Source organism: Nerophis ophidion, linkage group LG07 (genome assembly GCF_033978795.1).
Source record: "Nerophis ophidion isolate RoL-2023_Sa linkage group LG07, RoL_Noph_v1.0, whole genome shotgun sequence".
NCBI classification, from domain to species: domain Eukaryota; kingdom Metazoa; phylum Chordata; class Actinopteri; order Syngnathiformes; family Syngnathidae; genus Nerophis; species Nerophis ophidion.
Genome location: NC_084617.1, coordinates 32,493,755 through 32,509,877, shown reverse-complemented (window position 1 = coordinate 32,509,877; position 16,123 = coordinate 32,493,755). Strand labels below are relative to the sequence as shown.

General features: G+C 39.4%; 1 protein-coding gene across 2 annotated transcripts in view; it reads left to right on the top strand.

The window, feature by feature from the left end:
• Positions 1–16,123, top strand: part of cln3 (CLN3 lysosomal/endosomal transmembrane protein, battenin) — a 55,385-nt gene that overhangs the window by 12,986 nt on the left and 26,276 nt on the right. For both annotated transcript variants that reach the window (XM_061905993.1, XM_061905992.1), the window contains exons 6-10: positions 1,929–2,014; positions 2,830–2,902; positions 4,201–4,344; positions 11,382–11,515; positions 11,941–11,996. In XM_061905993.1, the coding sequence (XP_061761977.1) occupies positions 1,929–2,014; positions 2,830–2,902; positions 4,201–4,344; positions 11,382–11,515; positions 11,941–11,996 (493 nt within the window). The remainder of the gene's footprint in view (positions 1–1,928; positions 2,015–2,829; positions 2,903–4,200; positions 4,345–11,381; positions 11,516–11,940; positions 11,997–16,123) is intronic.

The following is a 16,123-nucleotide window of genomic DNA, read 5'->3' as shown; positions in this document are numbered from 1 at the left end:
AGGTCTACATTTGGCCAAATGGTGAGGTCTATCAGAGTCACAGAATAGTACAAAGGTGCAGGGCTACATTTGGCCAAATGATGGGTTCTACCAATCAATCAATCAATCAATCAATCAATCAATCAATCAATCAATCAATCAATCAATCAATTAATCATTCAGTCAATCAATCAATCAATGTTTACTTTTGTAGCCCTAAATCACGAGTGTCTCAAAGGGCTGCACAAGCCACAATGACATCTTCGGCTCAGATCCCACATCAGGGCAAGGAAAAACTCAACCCAATGGGACAATGAGAAACCTTGGAGGGGACCGCAGATGTGGAAACTAATTAGACATGCAAGCACTAATAGATTATTTCACTTGTATTTTTGTTTCTTTGATGTTTTTCTCAATGGTCTGTGCTTATGGTACGCTTGTAATGTGTAATGTTTTGTGATTTGTATATTCTTTTGTATCCCGTTTACTGTATTAACCTGCCTTAGGACAACTAGTGAAAATTTGCTATTGTGCTAACTCCAGCATATTTACATTGTTGCTCTATGTTGATGAATTTGCATTGTCCTAATTTAAATAAATAAATACATTACAATAGCAAGTACAAATATGCATGAAAACACTCCTACAGACATCACACATGGAACACTTTAATAAGTAAGAAATGTTTTAGTTCTATTGTAAAACTTGCAAACCTTGCTTGGAGTGACGAATGAAGAATACATATGAGCAAAAACGCTATGGACGGCTAGCAGATTGAACGGCACTTGTACTTCTAGCTTAAAGCTTTAAAGAGCAGGAATTCACATTCACCCAGCAGCATCTGCAGGGAGCGAACTGGTCCAAAAATGGTGCCGTAGCACAAAAAACAACACACCTTTTCAGTGTCTCTGCAGGTGTTGAATGAACACCTTTTGCATTATGGCCATCAGCAAAGACAAATCCATAAGTTAACCGTATTGTTTTAGCGTTGAAGAAAATAGAGGCTTTCAGCTGACAGTAAAGTTAGTTTTATCCTGCATAGTCCCTTTAGAATACCGTAAATTCCGGACTATAAGAAGCTACCTTTTTCCGTACACTTTGTACTCTGCGGCTAATAAAACGATGCAGCTAGTTTACAGATTTTTTTTCGGTGACGGCCAGAATTGCAAATAGTATAAAAAAAACAAGCAAAGACACTGAAAAAGTGTGTTATTGTTTGTAGTATGTCGCCTTCTTTTGGACGATTTTGCTCACTGCAGGTGCTGCAGTGTTCTTCTAAAGAGTGCTTTCCACTGAAAGTACAAGTGCCGATCAGTCTTTGAGCCATATGAGTAGAAACGCTATGGATATTTGTTTCATCACTACAAGCAACGTTTGTAAGTTCAACAATAGACCTAAAACAATTCTTACTTACTAAAGTGTCCCATGTGTGATGTCTGTAGGAGTGTTTTCATTCATATTTGTACCTGCCATTGTAATCAAGCTGGCATTGTTAGCAGTAGCTCATATGCTAACATGTTTACTAGTGTCTGTGTTATTATTATTAACTTACATAATGTATGGTTTCGCTTTCACAAATTCACCTAAACGTCACCGTGGAGTTATTGAGTCTCTTTAGCTGATTGGAGAGCTAGCTTGCGCAGCTAGTGGGTCCATGACCATGACTTCTTTTTTTGTTTGATCAGCCGTTTTACTGCTGTGTTACAAACACCGTTTAGAAACAAATATGGTATGTAAATAAACATTTACAGAATATTTCTCTGTCCAGTGAAGCTTATATACGGAAACAGTCCCTAAAATTTTGTTGGCGCGGCTTATATACCGGTGCACTCTGTAGTCTGGAAAATGGGTTCTATAAAATGTTTGCAGACATTAAAGGTGTACTCTATTTTTTCAGTATTGCACTGACTTTACTGTCTGCCTAAATGCTCATTTCCCCACCACCCCAGAGTTCGAGTCCTGTTCTGTGTTGTCATGGCTGCCACAAGTTTTCTCATTGTTTCCTTCTCCTCGACGGTGTGGATGAGCATCATAGGTAATGACAACACAACTGTCAACATTGAAGTTTGCTTTTTCTTTTTGCTAAATCATCCAGTGATCCACTGTCAGAAGTAGAACTCTGTATCATCCAGTGACGGACTGGCAGAAGTTGAACTAAGTATCATCCAGTGACGGACTGGCAGAAGTTGAACTAAGTATCATCCATTGATCGACTGGCGGAAGTAGAACTAAGTATCACCCAGTGACCGACTGGCAGAAGTAGAACTAAGTATCATCCAGCGACTGACTGGCAGAAGTAGAACTACCGTAAGTATCATCCAGTGACTGACAGGCAGAAGTAGAAGTAAGTATCATCCAGTGACCGACTGGCAGAAGTAGAACTAAGTATCATCCAGTGACCGACAGACAGAAGTCGAACTAATTACCATCCAGTGACTGACTAGCAGAAGTAGAACTAAGTATCATCCAGTGACCGACAGACAGAAGTAGAACTAAGTATCATCCATTGACCGACTGGCAGAAGTAGAACTAAGTATCATCCATTGACCGACTGGCAGAAGTAGAACTAAGTATCATCCAGTGACTGACTGGCAGAAGGACAACTAAGTATCATCCAGTGACCGACTGGCAAAAGTACAATTAAAATGATTTCAACAGTCTATTGCTAAATGTTGTTTTCATAAAAGGGTAAGATCAGGTAACGACATGGCCTAGGTTTCACTCACATGTACCAAATATGATCATTTAAGTAATGGTACCATGGTGTCTGAGAAATTTCAACATGACTTATTTCTTATGTGTTCCCCATTATTCCTGCATCATGAACATTTTATTTCCTTCTGCTTCTAGGCGTGATCTTTGCCAGTGCCAGCTCAGGAGTGGGAGAGTTATCCTTCCTTTCTCTCACGGTCTACTACAGCAGGTACGTCCTCTCAATGGTTCACCATTGACTACTTCATTTTTATAACATTTGATTAAGTGTGGACCCAGGTTGGAGCCCAGGGTGGAATGACCATGTGGGTTTCAGTTGGTGCTATGACCTGGATGAGAGTGAGCTTTAGGGTGGTGAGCATAATGGAGCCCAGGCAGTCTAGCTGTGCCAGTGAACGTGGGTAAACGTCACTACCTAAAACCTTAAAAGTTTGAACCGGGCATTATGTTGACAGATTACACTTCTTAGCTCGATGCCTAATACTCTCATTCGGAAGAACCAAATTGGAGCCCAAGGTGGAACGGAATTAGGGGCTGGACCAGGCAGTCTACAGTCGGTGCCGTGAGCTGGATGAGAATGAGTTTTAGGGTGGTGAGCATAATGGAGCCCAGCCAGTCTGGCTGTGCCAGTGTACGCTGGTAAACACGTGAGGAGCTTGCATTGGACATCAGGTCGACAGCTCAGGCTTTTATCTCGATGCCTAGCGCTATCACAGTCTCATTTGAATGACCCACGTTCGAGCTCCGGGCCTAATGGAAGCAAGGGCTGGACCATGTGGGTTGCAGTGGTGCCATGACCCAGGTAATGGAGGCCAATCAGTACCCTAATACCTAAAGAGTTTGCGATGGTGATCGAGATGATAGCTCAGGTTTTAGCTCGTTCGGAGGACCCAGGTTTGAGCCTCATGCTGTACTGGGTGCGTTACACCTATAGGTTACATCTAGTCTGATGACATCCCCTGGTCTGACCACATTACAGCCACGGTGAGAAAGGCCCAGCAAAGGCTCTGTTCTATCTGGGTTCTTAAGAGAACCAACAAGGAGAAGATACTGCTCATCTCCTGCTGCTTCCATAAAGTCTTTTGTTAAGGGGTTGAAGAGCTGCAGTGAAACCAACCGCCATGTGTGGAGATGTATTCTTTAAGGTGTAGAAGAATTGATTGATTGATTGATTGATTGGTTTAAACTTTTATATGTAGATTGCACAGTACAGTACATATTCCGTACAGTTGACCACTAACACCGGACTAAGTTTTTAAACTTGTTTAAGTCGGGGTCCACGTTAATCAAATCATGGTAACTAACTACAGGGAAACCAACCACTATGTGTGGAGATGTAGCCACCTTGTGTTGTCCCAGCAGAGCACAGAAGGTAGTGCTGATGGACACCATGTAATTAAACTGAGAAGTTACAAGTTTACACAGGGACCAGATATCATCAGAAATGGTGTGACTCCCAACTGACTGTAAGAGATTCCATAGTTCTTCTCTCTTCCCCACCTGTCCTAGGGATGTACTTGGAGCCTGGGGCTCTGGGACTGGTGGGGCTGGTGTGGCAGGAGCCCTCCTTTATTCAAGCCTCACTCAGGTTGGCCTGTCACCTCGGTCTACCCTTCTGACGATGCTGACTGTCCCATTGGCTATGTTCCTTAGGTGAGTGACATGCCAACTTCTGCATAAGAAACATAAATAATTCAAGTTCATATTTAAGTCATGTGTGTATACTTTGAAGAAAATATGAAGTGATACTGTACAACAACCTGAATGTATGCCCTGCTCTGCCAACACACACACACACACACACACACATACACACACACAAAAGTGCCTTTGATGCTCTCACAAACAATCAGAAATCACAATCCTTCATTTGAACAACCATATTGCTGCATTTATCATTTAAAAATATAAAATCGACGAGACGGAGGGAATAAAAAGGGGATTGGGACTCTGTGCGTGTGTGTGCGTTTCTGTTAGGGTTTTACGGTATATCGGTACTAAAAGTTAAAGTACCAATGATTGTCACACACACTAGGTGTGGTGAAATGTGTCCTCTGCATTTGACCCATCCCCTTGTTCAACCTCTGGGAGGTGAGGGGAGCAGTGGGTAGCAGTGGTGCCGCGCCCGGGAATAATTTTTGGTGATTTAACCTCCAATTCCAACCCTTGATGCTGAGTGCCAAGCAGGGAGGAAATGGGTCCCATTTTTATAGTCTTTGGTATAACTCGGCCGGGGTTTGAACTCACAACCTACCGATCTCAGGGCGGACACTCTAACCACTAACAACCTAATAAAGTACCATGGTACTAATGAATTAAAACAGGTACTATACTGCCTTTGTAAAATACTGGTACTTGTTTTATTTATCCACATGAGGCGCACTGTGGTGACAATGGTGGCATACACACGCACACACACACACACACACACACACACACACACACACACACACACACACACACACACATACACACACAGAGAGAGAGAGAGACAGCACATATTAGCAGAAACAGTGGGAGGACAAGTATTTGGCTTTAAATCTAATGATAAAGAGTGTGGAGATACAAACACTCACTGAAGCAGTGCTTTAAAATACAGCTAGCTAGCTAGCTAGCGGCTAACATCTCTCTGTAGTGTTTTGGCTATTGCTAAATCACTTACCCTGGCCTCCATGGTAACAAACAAAGTACAACTATCTTTATCACTGCAGGACAAGGAATAGCTAAACATACTTCACTACACACCGTAGGAGGATACAATAGCTCACCACTAACAAAAGCTAGCAAACCCTGAATGTAAACAAACGGGTGGATCTACACCTAACATCCTCTGTAATAATTCCAAGTACAATAGCGTGTCTCGTATACTACTATGATTACATCGATATTTTTTATCATCACAAAATAGTTTTTCATATTTTATTGTTTATAAAGTCATGAAATACAACACAGGAGAACTTTAATTTAAGACCAATGAATGATCCTGTAACTACTTGGTATCAGATCGTGACCTAAATGTGTGGTATCATCCAAAACTAATATAACGTATCAAAGAAGAGATGAAGTCATTATTACATTTTAACAAAGGTGTAGATAGAACATGTTGGAACAGGAAGTGAGAAGATATTAACAGGAAATGAACACGTTGACAAAATAAAATATGTTTGTACAAACTGTAGACTAAAAGACAAGTTTAGTAAGTACATGACTACATCCTTCTTTGATGGCAAAAATAAACGTATGTTTAATAAGATGTTCAAATGAAGGCAACATTTGATTATTTATTACCCATTTAGTACGTTGTCCACTCCCAGAAAGTCTAAGTTGTTATCTTTTTGAAATAGTTTTACTTGTGACTAACTAGAAGTGTTTGAAGAATGAATTTGACTCAGATTATTGGTGATATGTACATGTTGTTGGTGATATGGACACGTCTTTGTTTAAGTTATTATGCCAGGATTTCACCACTGGGAATAGACGTTCCTCCATGTGGCCCCTGAGTTCAAATGAGCTTCCTCAGTAAAATAAAGCCTCCTTTATTGTAAACAAATCGTCTTTTTCATCATGTACTTAGATGTAGTCTTACCAGATTTCTGTGGTCACTGTACAGTTTTCTATCATCATTTGAGTCCTTCTATACACATATTTGTTGTGTATCAATACAAATACATCTGTTTACCACAGTCAGGCCTGGTACCTGTTGTGTTGTACTGTAGCAGATACTACATGGCCTAGGTAAATCTGCTATGCACGGTCATTTCCCTAAGAATATTTTCATTTTAGCCCTTCAATACAAATATTTGTTGTCTATCAGTAAATATACATCTGTTTAGCACGGTCAGGCCCGGAACCTGTTGTGTTGTACTGTAGCAGATACTGCATGGCCTCGGTAAATCTGCTATGCAGGGTAATTTTCCTGAAAATATGATCATTTGAGCCCTTCCATACAAATTTTTGTTGTCTATCAGTAAATATACATCTGTTTACCACAATCAGGCCTGGAACCAAAGAGCCAGGAAAAACAACGATTGTGTTGTACTGTAGCATATACTACATGGCCTAGGCAAATCTGCTATGCAGGGTCATTTCCCTGAAAATATGATCATTTTAGCCCTTCAATACAAATATTTGTTGTATATCAATAAATATACATCTGTTTACCACAATCAGGCCTGAAACCTGTTGTGTTGTACTGTAGCAGATACTATATGGCCTGGGTAAATCTGTTATGCAGGGTCATTTCCCTAAAAATTGTCACACCTATGGATCATGTTTTGTTTTGTCATGTTATGTTTTTGATTTTGGACATTCAGTCATGTTTTGCACTTCCTGCTTTTGTTTGTTTCCATGCCAACGTATTAGTTCCCACCTTGTCACGCCCCTGCCCTCAGTCCCGCACCTGTTCCTGATTATCACAGCCAGTATTTAAGTAATTTTCTTTCTGTTCATCATTCTGGGATCCCCACACATGCGCACGCACCCGACCCATGCTGCACCTCCTTCATGTCCTTGTCCATAGTTTCATGTCGTGTAAGTTTTTGTATTTCTGCCATTGTGCTAGTTTTGTTTATAGTTTATTATTATTCATAGCCAATTGTTTTTGTGCAAAGTCCTTTAGTTTATGTCCATCATTTCATGCCATCGAGCAGGTGTTTTTGTTTCACGTTAGTACTGTTTAGCCAAGTTTCTTCCTCCATTGTGAGCGCTGTTTGTTGTTTATTTGTTTATTAAATAAACAACCATGTACTTACATTCATGCCTGACTCGTCCCACATCCTCCTTGCTTCGAGGAAGCACAAACATCCACAGCCCAAGCCTGACAAAAATATGATAATTTTTAGCTCTTCAATACCGATATTTGTTGTGTATCAATAATAATATATATGTTTACCACAGTCAGGCCTGGAACCAAAGAGCTAGGACAAACACATGTTGTGTTATACTCTAGCAGATACTACATGGCCTAGGTAAAACTGCTATGCAGGGTCATTTCCCTGAAAATATGATCATTTTAGACCTTCAATACAAATATTTGTTTTCTATCAATACATTTACATCTGTTAACCACAGTCAGTCAGGCCTGGAACCAAAGACCATCAACTGTTGTGCTATACTGTAGCAGATACTACATGGCTTAGGTAAATCTGCTGTGCAGGGTAATTTCCCTGAAAATATTATAATTTAAATCTTTCTATACAAATATTTGTTGTGTATCAATACAAATACATCTGTTTACCACAGACAGGACTGTAACCTGTTGTGTTGTACTGTAGCAGATACTACATGGCCTAGGTAAATCTGCTATGCAGGGTCATTTCCCTGAAAATATGATCATTTTAGCCCTTCAATACAAATATTTGTTGTCTATCAATACATACACATCTGTTTACCACGGTCAGGCCTGGAACCTATTGTGTTATACTGTAGCAGATACTACATGGCCTAGGTAAAACTGCTATGCAGGGTCATTTCCCTGAAAATATGATCATTTTAGCCCCTGAATACAAATATTTGTTGTCTATCAATATTCATACATCTGTTTACCACAGTCAGTCAGGCCTGGAACCAATGACCATCAACTGTTGTGTTGTACTGTAGCAGATACTATATGGCCTAGGTAAATCTGCTATGCAGGGTCATTTCCCTGAAAATATGTTAATTTTAGCCCTTCAATACCGATATTTGTTGTGTATCAATAATAAAATATCTGTTTACCACAGTCAGACCTGGAACCAAAGAGCCAGGACAATCAACTGTTGTGTTATACCATAGCAGATACTACATGGCCTCGGTAAATCTGCTGTGCAGGGTAATTTCCCTGAAAATATGATTATTTGAGTCCTTCTATACAAATATTTGTTGTGTATCAATACAAATACATCTGTTTACCACAGACAGGACTGGAACCTGTTGTGTTCTACTGTAGCAGATACTACATGGCCTAGGTAAAACTGCTATGCAGGGTAATTTCCCTGAAAATATGATAATTTTAGCCCTTCAATACAAATAATTGTTGTGTATCAACAAAAATACATCTGTTTACCACAGTCAGGCCCGGAACTTGTTGTGTTGTACTGTAGTAGATACTGCATGGCCTCGGTAAATCTGCTATGCAGGATCATTTCCCTGAAAATATGATAATTTTAGCCCTTCAATACAAATAATTGTTGTGTATCAACAAAAATACATCTGTTTACCACAGTCAGGCCCGGAACTTGTTGTGTTGTACTGTAGTAGATACTGCATGGCCTCGGTAAATCTGCTATGCAGGATCATTTCCCTGAAAATATGATAATTTTAGCCCTTCAATACAAATATTTGTTGTGTATCAACAAAAATACATCTGTTTACCACAGTCAGGCCCGGAACTTGTTGTGTTGTACTGTAGTAGATACTGCATGGCCTAGGTAAATCTACTATGCAGGATCATTTCCCTGAAAATATGATCATTTTAGCCCTAAAATACAAATATTTGTTGTGTATCAATAGAAATACATCTGTTTACCAGAGTCAGGCCTGGAAGCTGTTGTGTTATACCGTAGCAGATACTACATGGCCTAGGTAAAACTGCTTTGCAGGGTAATTTCCCTGAAAATATGATAATTTTAGCCCTTCAATACAAATATTGTTGTGTATCAACTAAGAAACATCTGTTTACCAGAGTCAGGCCTGGAAGCTGTTGTGTTATACCGTAGCAGATACTACATGGCCTAAGTAAATCTGCTGTGCAGGGTAATTTCCCTGAGAATATGATCATTTGAGTCCTTCAATACAAATATTTTTTGTGTATCAATACAAATACATCTGTTTACCACAGACACGACTGGAACCTGTTGTGTTGTACTGTAGCATTTACTACATGGCCTAGGTAAAACATCTACGCAGGGTAATTTCCCTGAAAATATGATAATTTTAGCCCTTTAATACAAGTATTTGTTGTGAATCAACAAAAATACATCTGTTTACCACAGTCAGGCCTGGAACTTGTTGTGTTGTACTGTAGTAGATACTGCATGGCCTAGGTACATCTGCTACGCAGGGTAATTTCCCTGAAAATATGATAATTTTAGCCCTTTAATACAAATATTTGTTGTGTATCAACAAAAATACATCTGTTTACCACAGTCAGGCCTGGAACTTGTTGTGTTGTACTGTAGTAGATACTGCATGGCCTAGGTAAATCTGCTATGCAGGATAATTTCTCTGAAAATATGATAATTTTAGCCCTAAAATACAAATATTCGTTGTGTATCAATAAAAATACATCTGTTTACCAGAGTCAGGCCTGGAAGCTGTTGTGTTGTACTGTAGCAGATACTACATGGCCTAGATAAATCTGCTATGCAGGGTAATTTCCCTGAAAATATGATCATTTCAGTCCTTCAATACAAATATTTGTTTTCTATCAATAAAAATACATTGGTTTACCACAGTGAGGCCTGGAACATGTTGTGTTGTAATGTAGCAGATACTACATGTCCTAGGTAAATCTGCTATGCAGGGTCATTTCCCTTAAATAAATATGATCATAAGAGCCTTTCTATCCAAATGTGTGTTGTGTGGCAATAAAAATACATCTGTTTACCACAGTCAGACCTGAAACCAAAGAGCCAGGACTAACAACTGTTGTGTAATACTGTAGCAGATACTCCATGGCCTAGTTAAATCTGCTATGCAGGGTCATTCCCCTGAAAATATGATCATTTCAGTCTTTCAATACAAATCTTTGTTTTCTATCAATAAAAATAAATCTGTTTACCACAGTGAGGCCTGAAACATGTTGTGTTGTATTGTAGCAGATACTACATGGCCTCTGTAAATCTGATGTGCAGGGTAATTTCCCTGAAAATATTATCTTTTGAGCCCTACTATACGAATATTTGTTGTGTATCAATAAAAAATACATCTGTTGACCACAGTCAGGCCTGGAACCAAATAGCCAGGACAAACAACTGTTGTGTTGTACTGTAGCAGATAATGGCCCAGGTAAATCTGTTATGTACGGCCATTTTCCTGAAAATATGATCATTTTAACCATTCAATACAAATATTTGTTGTGTATCAATAAAAATACATATTTTTATGAAAATCAGGCCTGAAACCAATGTCAAACAACTGTTGTGTAGCAGATACTACATGGCCTAGGTAAAACTGCTATGCAGGGTAATTTCCCTGAAAATATGATAATTTTAGCTCTTCAATACAAATATTTGTTGTGTATCAACAAAAATACATCTCTTTACCAGAGTCAGGCCTGGAAGCTGTTGTGTTGTACTGTAGCAGATACTACATGGCCTAGGTAAATCTGCTATGCAGGGTAATTTCCTTGAAAATATGATAATTTGAGTCCTTCAATACAAATATTTGTTTTGTATCAATAAAAATACATCTGTTTACCACAGTGAGGCCTTGAATAGAAGAGCCAGGACAAACAACTGTTGTGTTGTACTGTAGCAGATACTACATTGCCTAGGTTAATCTGCTATGCAGGGTCATTTCTCTGAAAATTTGATGTTTGTGGTGTGATGGCTACAGTGCTGGGTTCTAGGATCATGTTCATTCTCAGTACAGTAAGAGGAACACATGCAACACATAAAGGTGCATATGAAGTTATACTTTACTTTTCTTCACAAATTGTATTCATTGCTAAAATAATTCCCAACCCCCTTCATCTTCAAACAAACTATTAGTTATTTCCTCCTGCTGGCTCCGCCTCCTCACCTCCCTCAGTGGAAAGACCGAAGGGCCGACGGTGCTTTGCTTCCAGAGGAGAGGCAGGGACTGATGGACCAATCACAGGAGGAGCAGGAAACCTGCCACCAAGGTACTAACTCTCCTTCACCTGTATTGCATGTGGCCATCTCAGCATGAAAATACACTTTTGAATGGATGTGTAATACCAATAACGTGTCACACCAATAACGTGTCAAACCAATAACGTGTCATACTAATAATTTGTCACACCAATAACGACCCATACCAATAATGTGTCATACCAATAACATGCCATATCATAAATGTGTCATACCAGTAATGTGTTATACCATTAACGTGTTAAACCAATAACCTGTCATACCAATAATGTGTCATACCAATAACCTGTCATACCAATATTTTGTCATACCAGTAATGTGTCATACCAATAACGTGTCATACTTACAATGTGTCTAACAATAAACTGTCATACCGATAACCTGTCATACCAATAATAATGTATAAGTATAAACTACAGGTTTTTTTCTTTCTCAGAGGGCAGGAACAGACATGTTCCTCTCACTCTTCGCGAGAAACTCCATATCATCAAAGTAAGTCAAACACACACACACACACACACACACACACACGCACACACACACACACACACACACACACACACACACACACACACATTCAGTGCCTTCGAAAAGTATTGGAACAGTGAGGCCAGTTCCTTTATTTTTGCTGTAAACTGAAAACATTTGGGTTTGACATCAAAAGATGAATATGAGACAAGAGATCAACATTTCAGCTCTCATTTCCACGTATTTACATCTGGATCTAGGGCCACTAGGGCCAATTTTAGTGTTGCCAATCAACTTATCCCCAGGTGCATGTTTTTGGTGGTGGGAGGAAGCCAGATTACCCGGAGGGAACCCACGCAGTCACGGGGAAAACATGCAAACTCCGCACAGAAAGATTCCGAGCCCGGGATTGAACTCAGGACCTTCGTATTGTGAGGCAGACGCACTAACCCCTTTCCACCGTGCTGCCCCCACTATATCAGTACAGTAATGTATTAGTATCACTGAATCAGTACAGTATTATCACTGTGTCAGTACAGTAGTGTATTAGTATCACTATATCAGTACAGTAATGTATTAGTATCACTATATCAGTACAGTATTAGTATCACTATGTCAGTACAGTAAGAAAAAGCCGGAGTACCCGGAGATAACCCACGCAGTCACGGGGAGAACATGCAAACGCCACACAGAAAGATCCCGAGCCCGGGATTGAACCCAGGACTCCTCAGGACCTTCGTATTGTGAGGCAGACGCACTTTCTATTTCTGTTCTACATGGTAGTGTGCTGGGGGGGCAGTACATCTAAGAAGGACAGCTCCAGACTTGAGAAACTGATCAGGCGGGCCGGTTCTACAATCGGAATGAAACTGGACTCACTGGTGACGGTGGCAGAGAAGAGTTCTGTGGACAAACTAGTGAGCATCCTGGATGATGCCAGTCACCCTCTGCATAGCGTTATCAGTAGCCAGAGGAGCCTGTTCAGTGCTAGACTGCTTCATCCCAAGTGCAGGACTAATAGACTCAAAAACTCCTTTGTCCCACACGCCATTAGACTGTACAACTCCTCTCTGGGACGGGGGACGGGGGGTATTAGGATGACAGGGGATGCAAAACATTAACAGTGCAATACGTTTTCATAACATGGTCACTACTGCCTACTTTGTCTTGTTATATTCTTATTTTACTGTTATATTGTTATTCTCATTGTTTTTATTCTTTTTGTAATATTTCTCCATTTTGTTTCCTTTTAAACCCCCATTATTTACTTTTTACTTTTTTTTTATTTTTTATTTTTTTAAATTGATCTCAACTCTGTACACTGCTGCTGGAATTTTAATTTTCCTGAAGGAACTCTCCTGAAGGAATCAATAAAGTACTATCTATCTATCTATCTATCTATCTATCTATCTATCTATCTATCTATCTATCTATCTATCTATCTATCTATCTATCTTACCCCTCTTCCACCGTGCTGCCCGTATTGGAACATATAAACTTAAAATAGATTAAAGTAAATGAGACTCAATATTTAGTTGCAAATCATTTGCTTTCAATAAGTGCATCAAGTCTGTGAGCCAAACTTTTGCATTCTTCTTTTGTGATGCTTTTCCAGGCTTTCACTGCAGCCTCTTTCAGTTGTTTGTTTTGGGGGGTTACTCCCTTCAGTCAGCAGGTAAAATGCATGCTCTACTGGGTTTAAGTCTGGAGACTGACTTGGCAAGTCTAAAACCTTCCACTTATTGCCCCTGATCAACTCCTTTATTGTTTTGGTCGTTATCTTGCTGCATGATGAAGGATCTCCCAATCAGTTTAGTTGTATCTTTCTTTAAATTAGCAGACAAAATGTTTCTGTAGACTTCTGAGTTCATTTTGCTGCTGCCATCATTTGTTACATCATCAATGAAGATGAAGTCCCAGAAGAAGCCATACAAGCCCCAGCCATGACATTATGTTTCACAGATGAGCTTGTATGTTTGGGATCATGAGCAGATCCTTTCTTTCTCCAATCGTTTGCCTTTCCATCACTTTGAAAGAAGTTAATCTTTGTCTCATCAGTCCCATAAAACTTTTTTGTAGAATTTTTAAGGCTCGTCTCTGTACCTTTTGGCAAATTCCAGCTTGGCCTTCCTATTCTTCTTGCTAATGAGTGGTTTGCATCTCCTGGTGTAGCCTCTGTACTTCTGTTCAGGAAGTCTTCTGCCAAGAGTAGATTGTGATACATTCACTCCTGCCCTCTGGAGGTGGTTGCTGATGTCACTAACAGTTGTTCTTTATAGCTCTCACAATGTTTCTGTCATCAACTCTTGATGTTTTCCTTGGTCTACCTGTTCCACATCTGATGCTTAGAACACCAGTGGTTTCTTTCTTCTTCAGGACATTCCAAATGGTTGTACTGGCCATGGCCAATGGTTGTACTGGCCATGGCCAATGTTTGTGCAATGGCTCTGATTGATTGTCCATCTTCTCCCAGATTCACAATTGCTTATTTTTCACCCATAGACAGCTCTCTGGTTTTCATGTTGTTCCACCTCTAAATGCAGTCTGCACAGGCAAAACCTACCCAAAACCTATCCTACCCGATCTGAAACTGAGCTCAGACATTCAGTGCTATGTATTCTTTGAATAATCAATGTAATTGGGAGACACTTGGGCAGCAAAACACACCGGTCAGTCACATGTTCCAATACTTTTGCTTTCATGAAAAATGGGCAGGTTAAAACAAAAGGTGCTATCTTCTAGGTTGTGTATCAGATCCAGATGTAAATACCTGGAAATAAAAGCTGAAATATTGATCTCTTATCCCATATTCATATTTTGATGTCAAACCCAAATTTTTTCAGTCTACAACAAAAATAAACAAATTGGACTCACTGTTCTAATACTTTTGGAGGGCAATGTATGTACACACATATTTGAACAATTTCTTTAGTGCAGTGGTTCTCAAATGGGGGTACGTGTACCCCTGAGGGTACTTGAAGGTATGCCAAGGGGTATGTAAGATTTTTTTAACAATATTCTAAAAATATCAACAATTCAAAAATCCTTTATAAATATATTTATTGAATAATACTTCAACAAAATATGAATGTAGGTTCATAAACTGTGAAAAGAAATGCAACAATGCAATATTCCGTGTTGACAGCTAGATGTTTTGTGGACATTGTTATGGCTGGGCGAAAATGAGGACTCAGGTGCAAAAGCGTGACAATTGACTCAGACTTTATTTAATTAGTTTTCTTTGCTATCTCTAGGACAGAGTGATCAAAAAAAAGTGGCTACAAAATCTAGCTGTGATAAATTTGAGGAACAAAGGAAATGTAGCAAAGGGCATAAGGCAAAAAACAGAAAATCACTCCATAAGGAGGAAAAGGGCAATAGCAAACATTCTATACGAGTCTAATAGCAAAAACCAACAATCTACGATTATCTACAAAAAGGAAAATCAATCATGCAAAGGAGTCGAGAAGCCAGCCAACTAAAAGCGCTCTAGATGGAGGAAAAAGGAAGACAAGGCACTATGAAATAGATGCAAAAGACTAGCACGAAAAACTTTAGCAACAGAAAATCACTCTCTCAGAGGAAACAAATAAATCAATAAATAAAGTGAGACAATACTTATCAAACTTTGTACAAGGCTGTGGACAAGGCTGGAGGTACGTAACGAGAGGATATACTCTGGCACAAGACAAGAGGAAGACGAGACATTTATACACATGAGGGAGAGTGACACAGGTGGGCACAATCAGGCAATCAGGAGAGACATCAGACCACTGAAACAGGAGAAAAAGGCAAGTGACCTGAAACGAGAGGGAGAGTTAACCTATCAAAATAAAACAGGAAATGACAAGACAAATGAAACCAGATAAGACTTCACCCAGGTGTGACAGACATGTTCCATAAATATTGATGTTAAATATTTCTTTTTTGTGAAGAAATGTTTAGAATGAAATTGATGAATCCACATCGATCTCTATTACAATCCCCAAAGAGGGCACTTTAAGTTGGTGATTACTTCTATGTGTAGAAATCTTTATTTACAAACCCCGTTTCCACATTAGTTGGGAAATTGTATTAGATGTATATATAAACGGAATACAATGATTTGCAAATCCTTTTCAACCCATATTCAATAGAATGCACTACAAAGA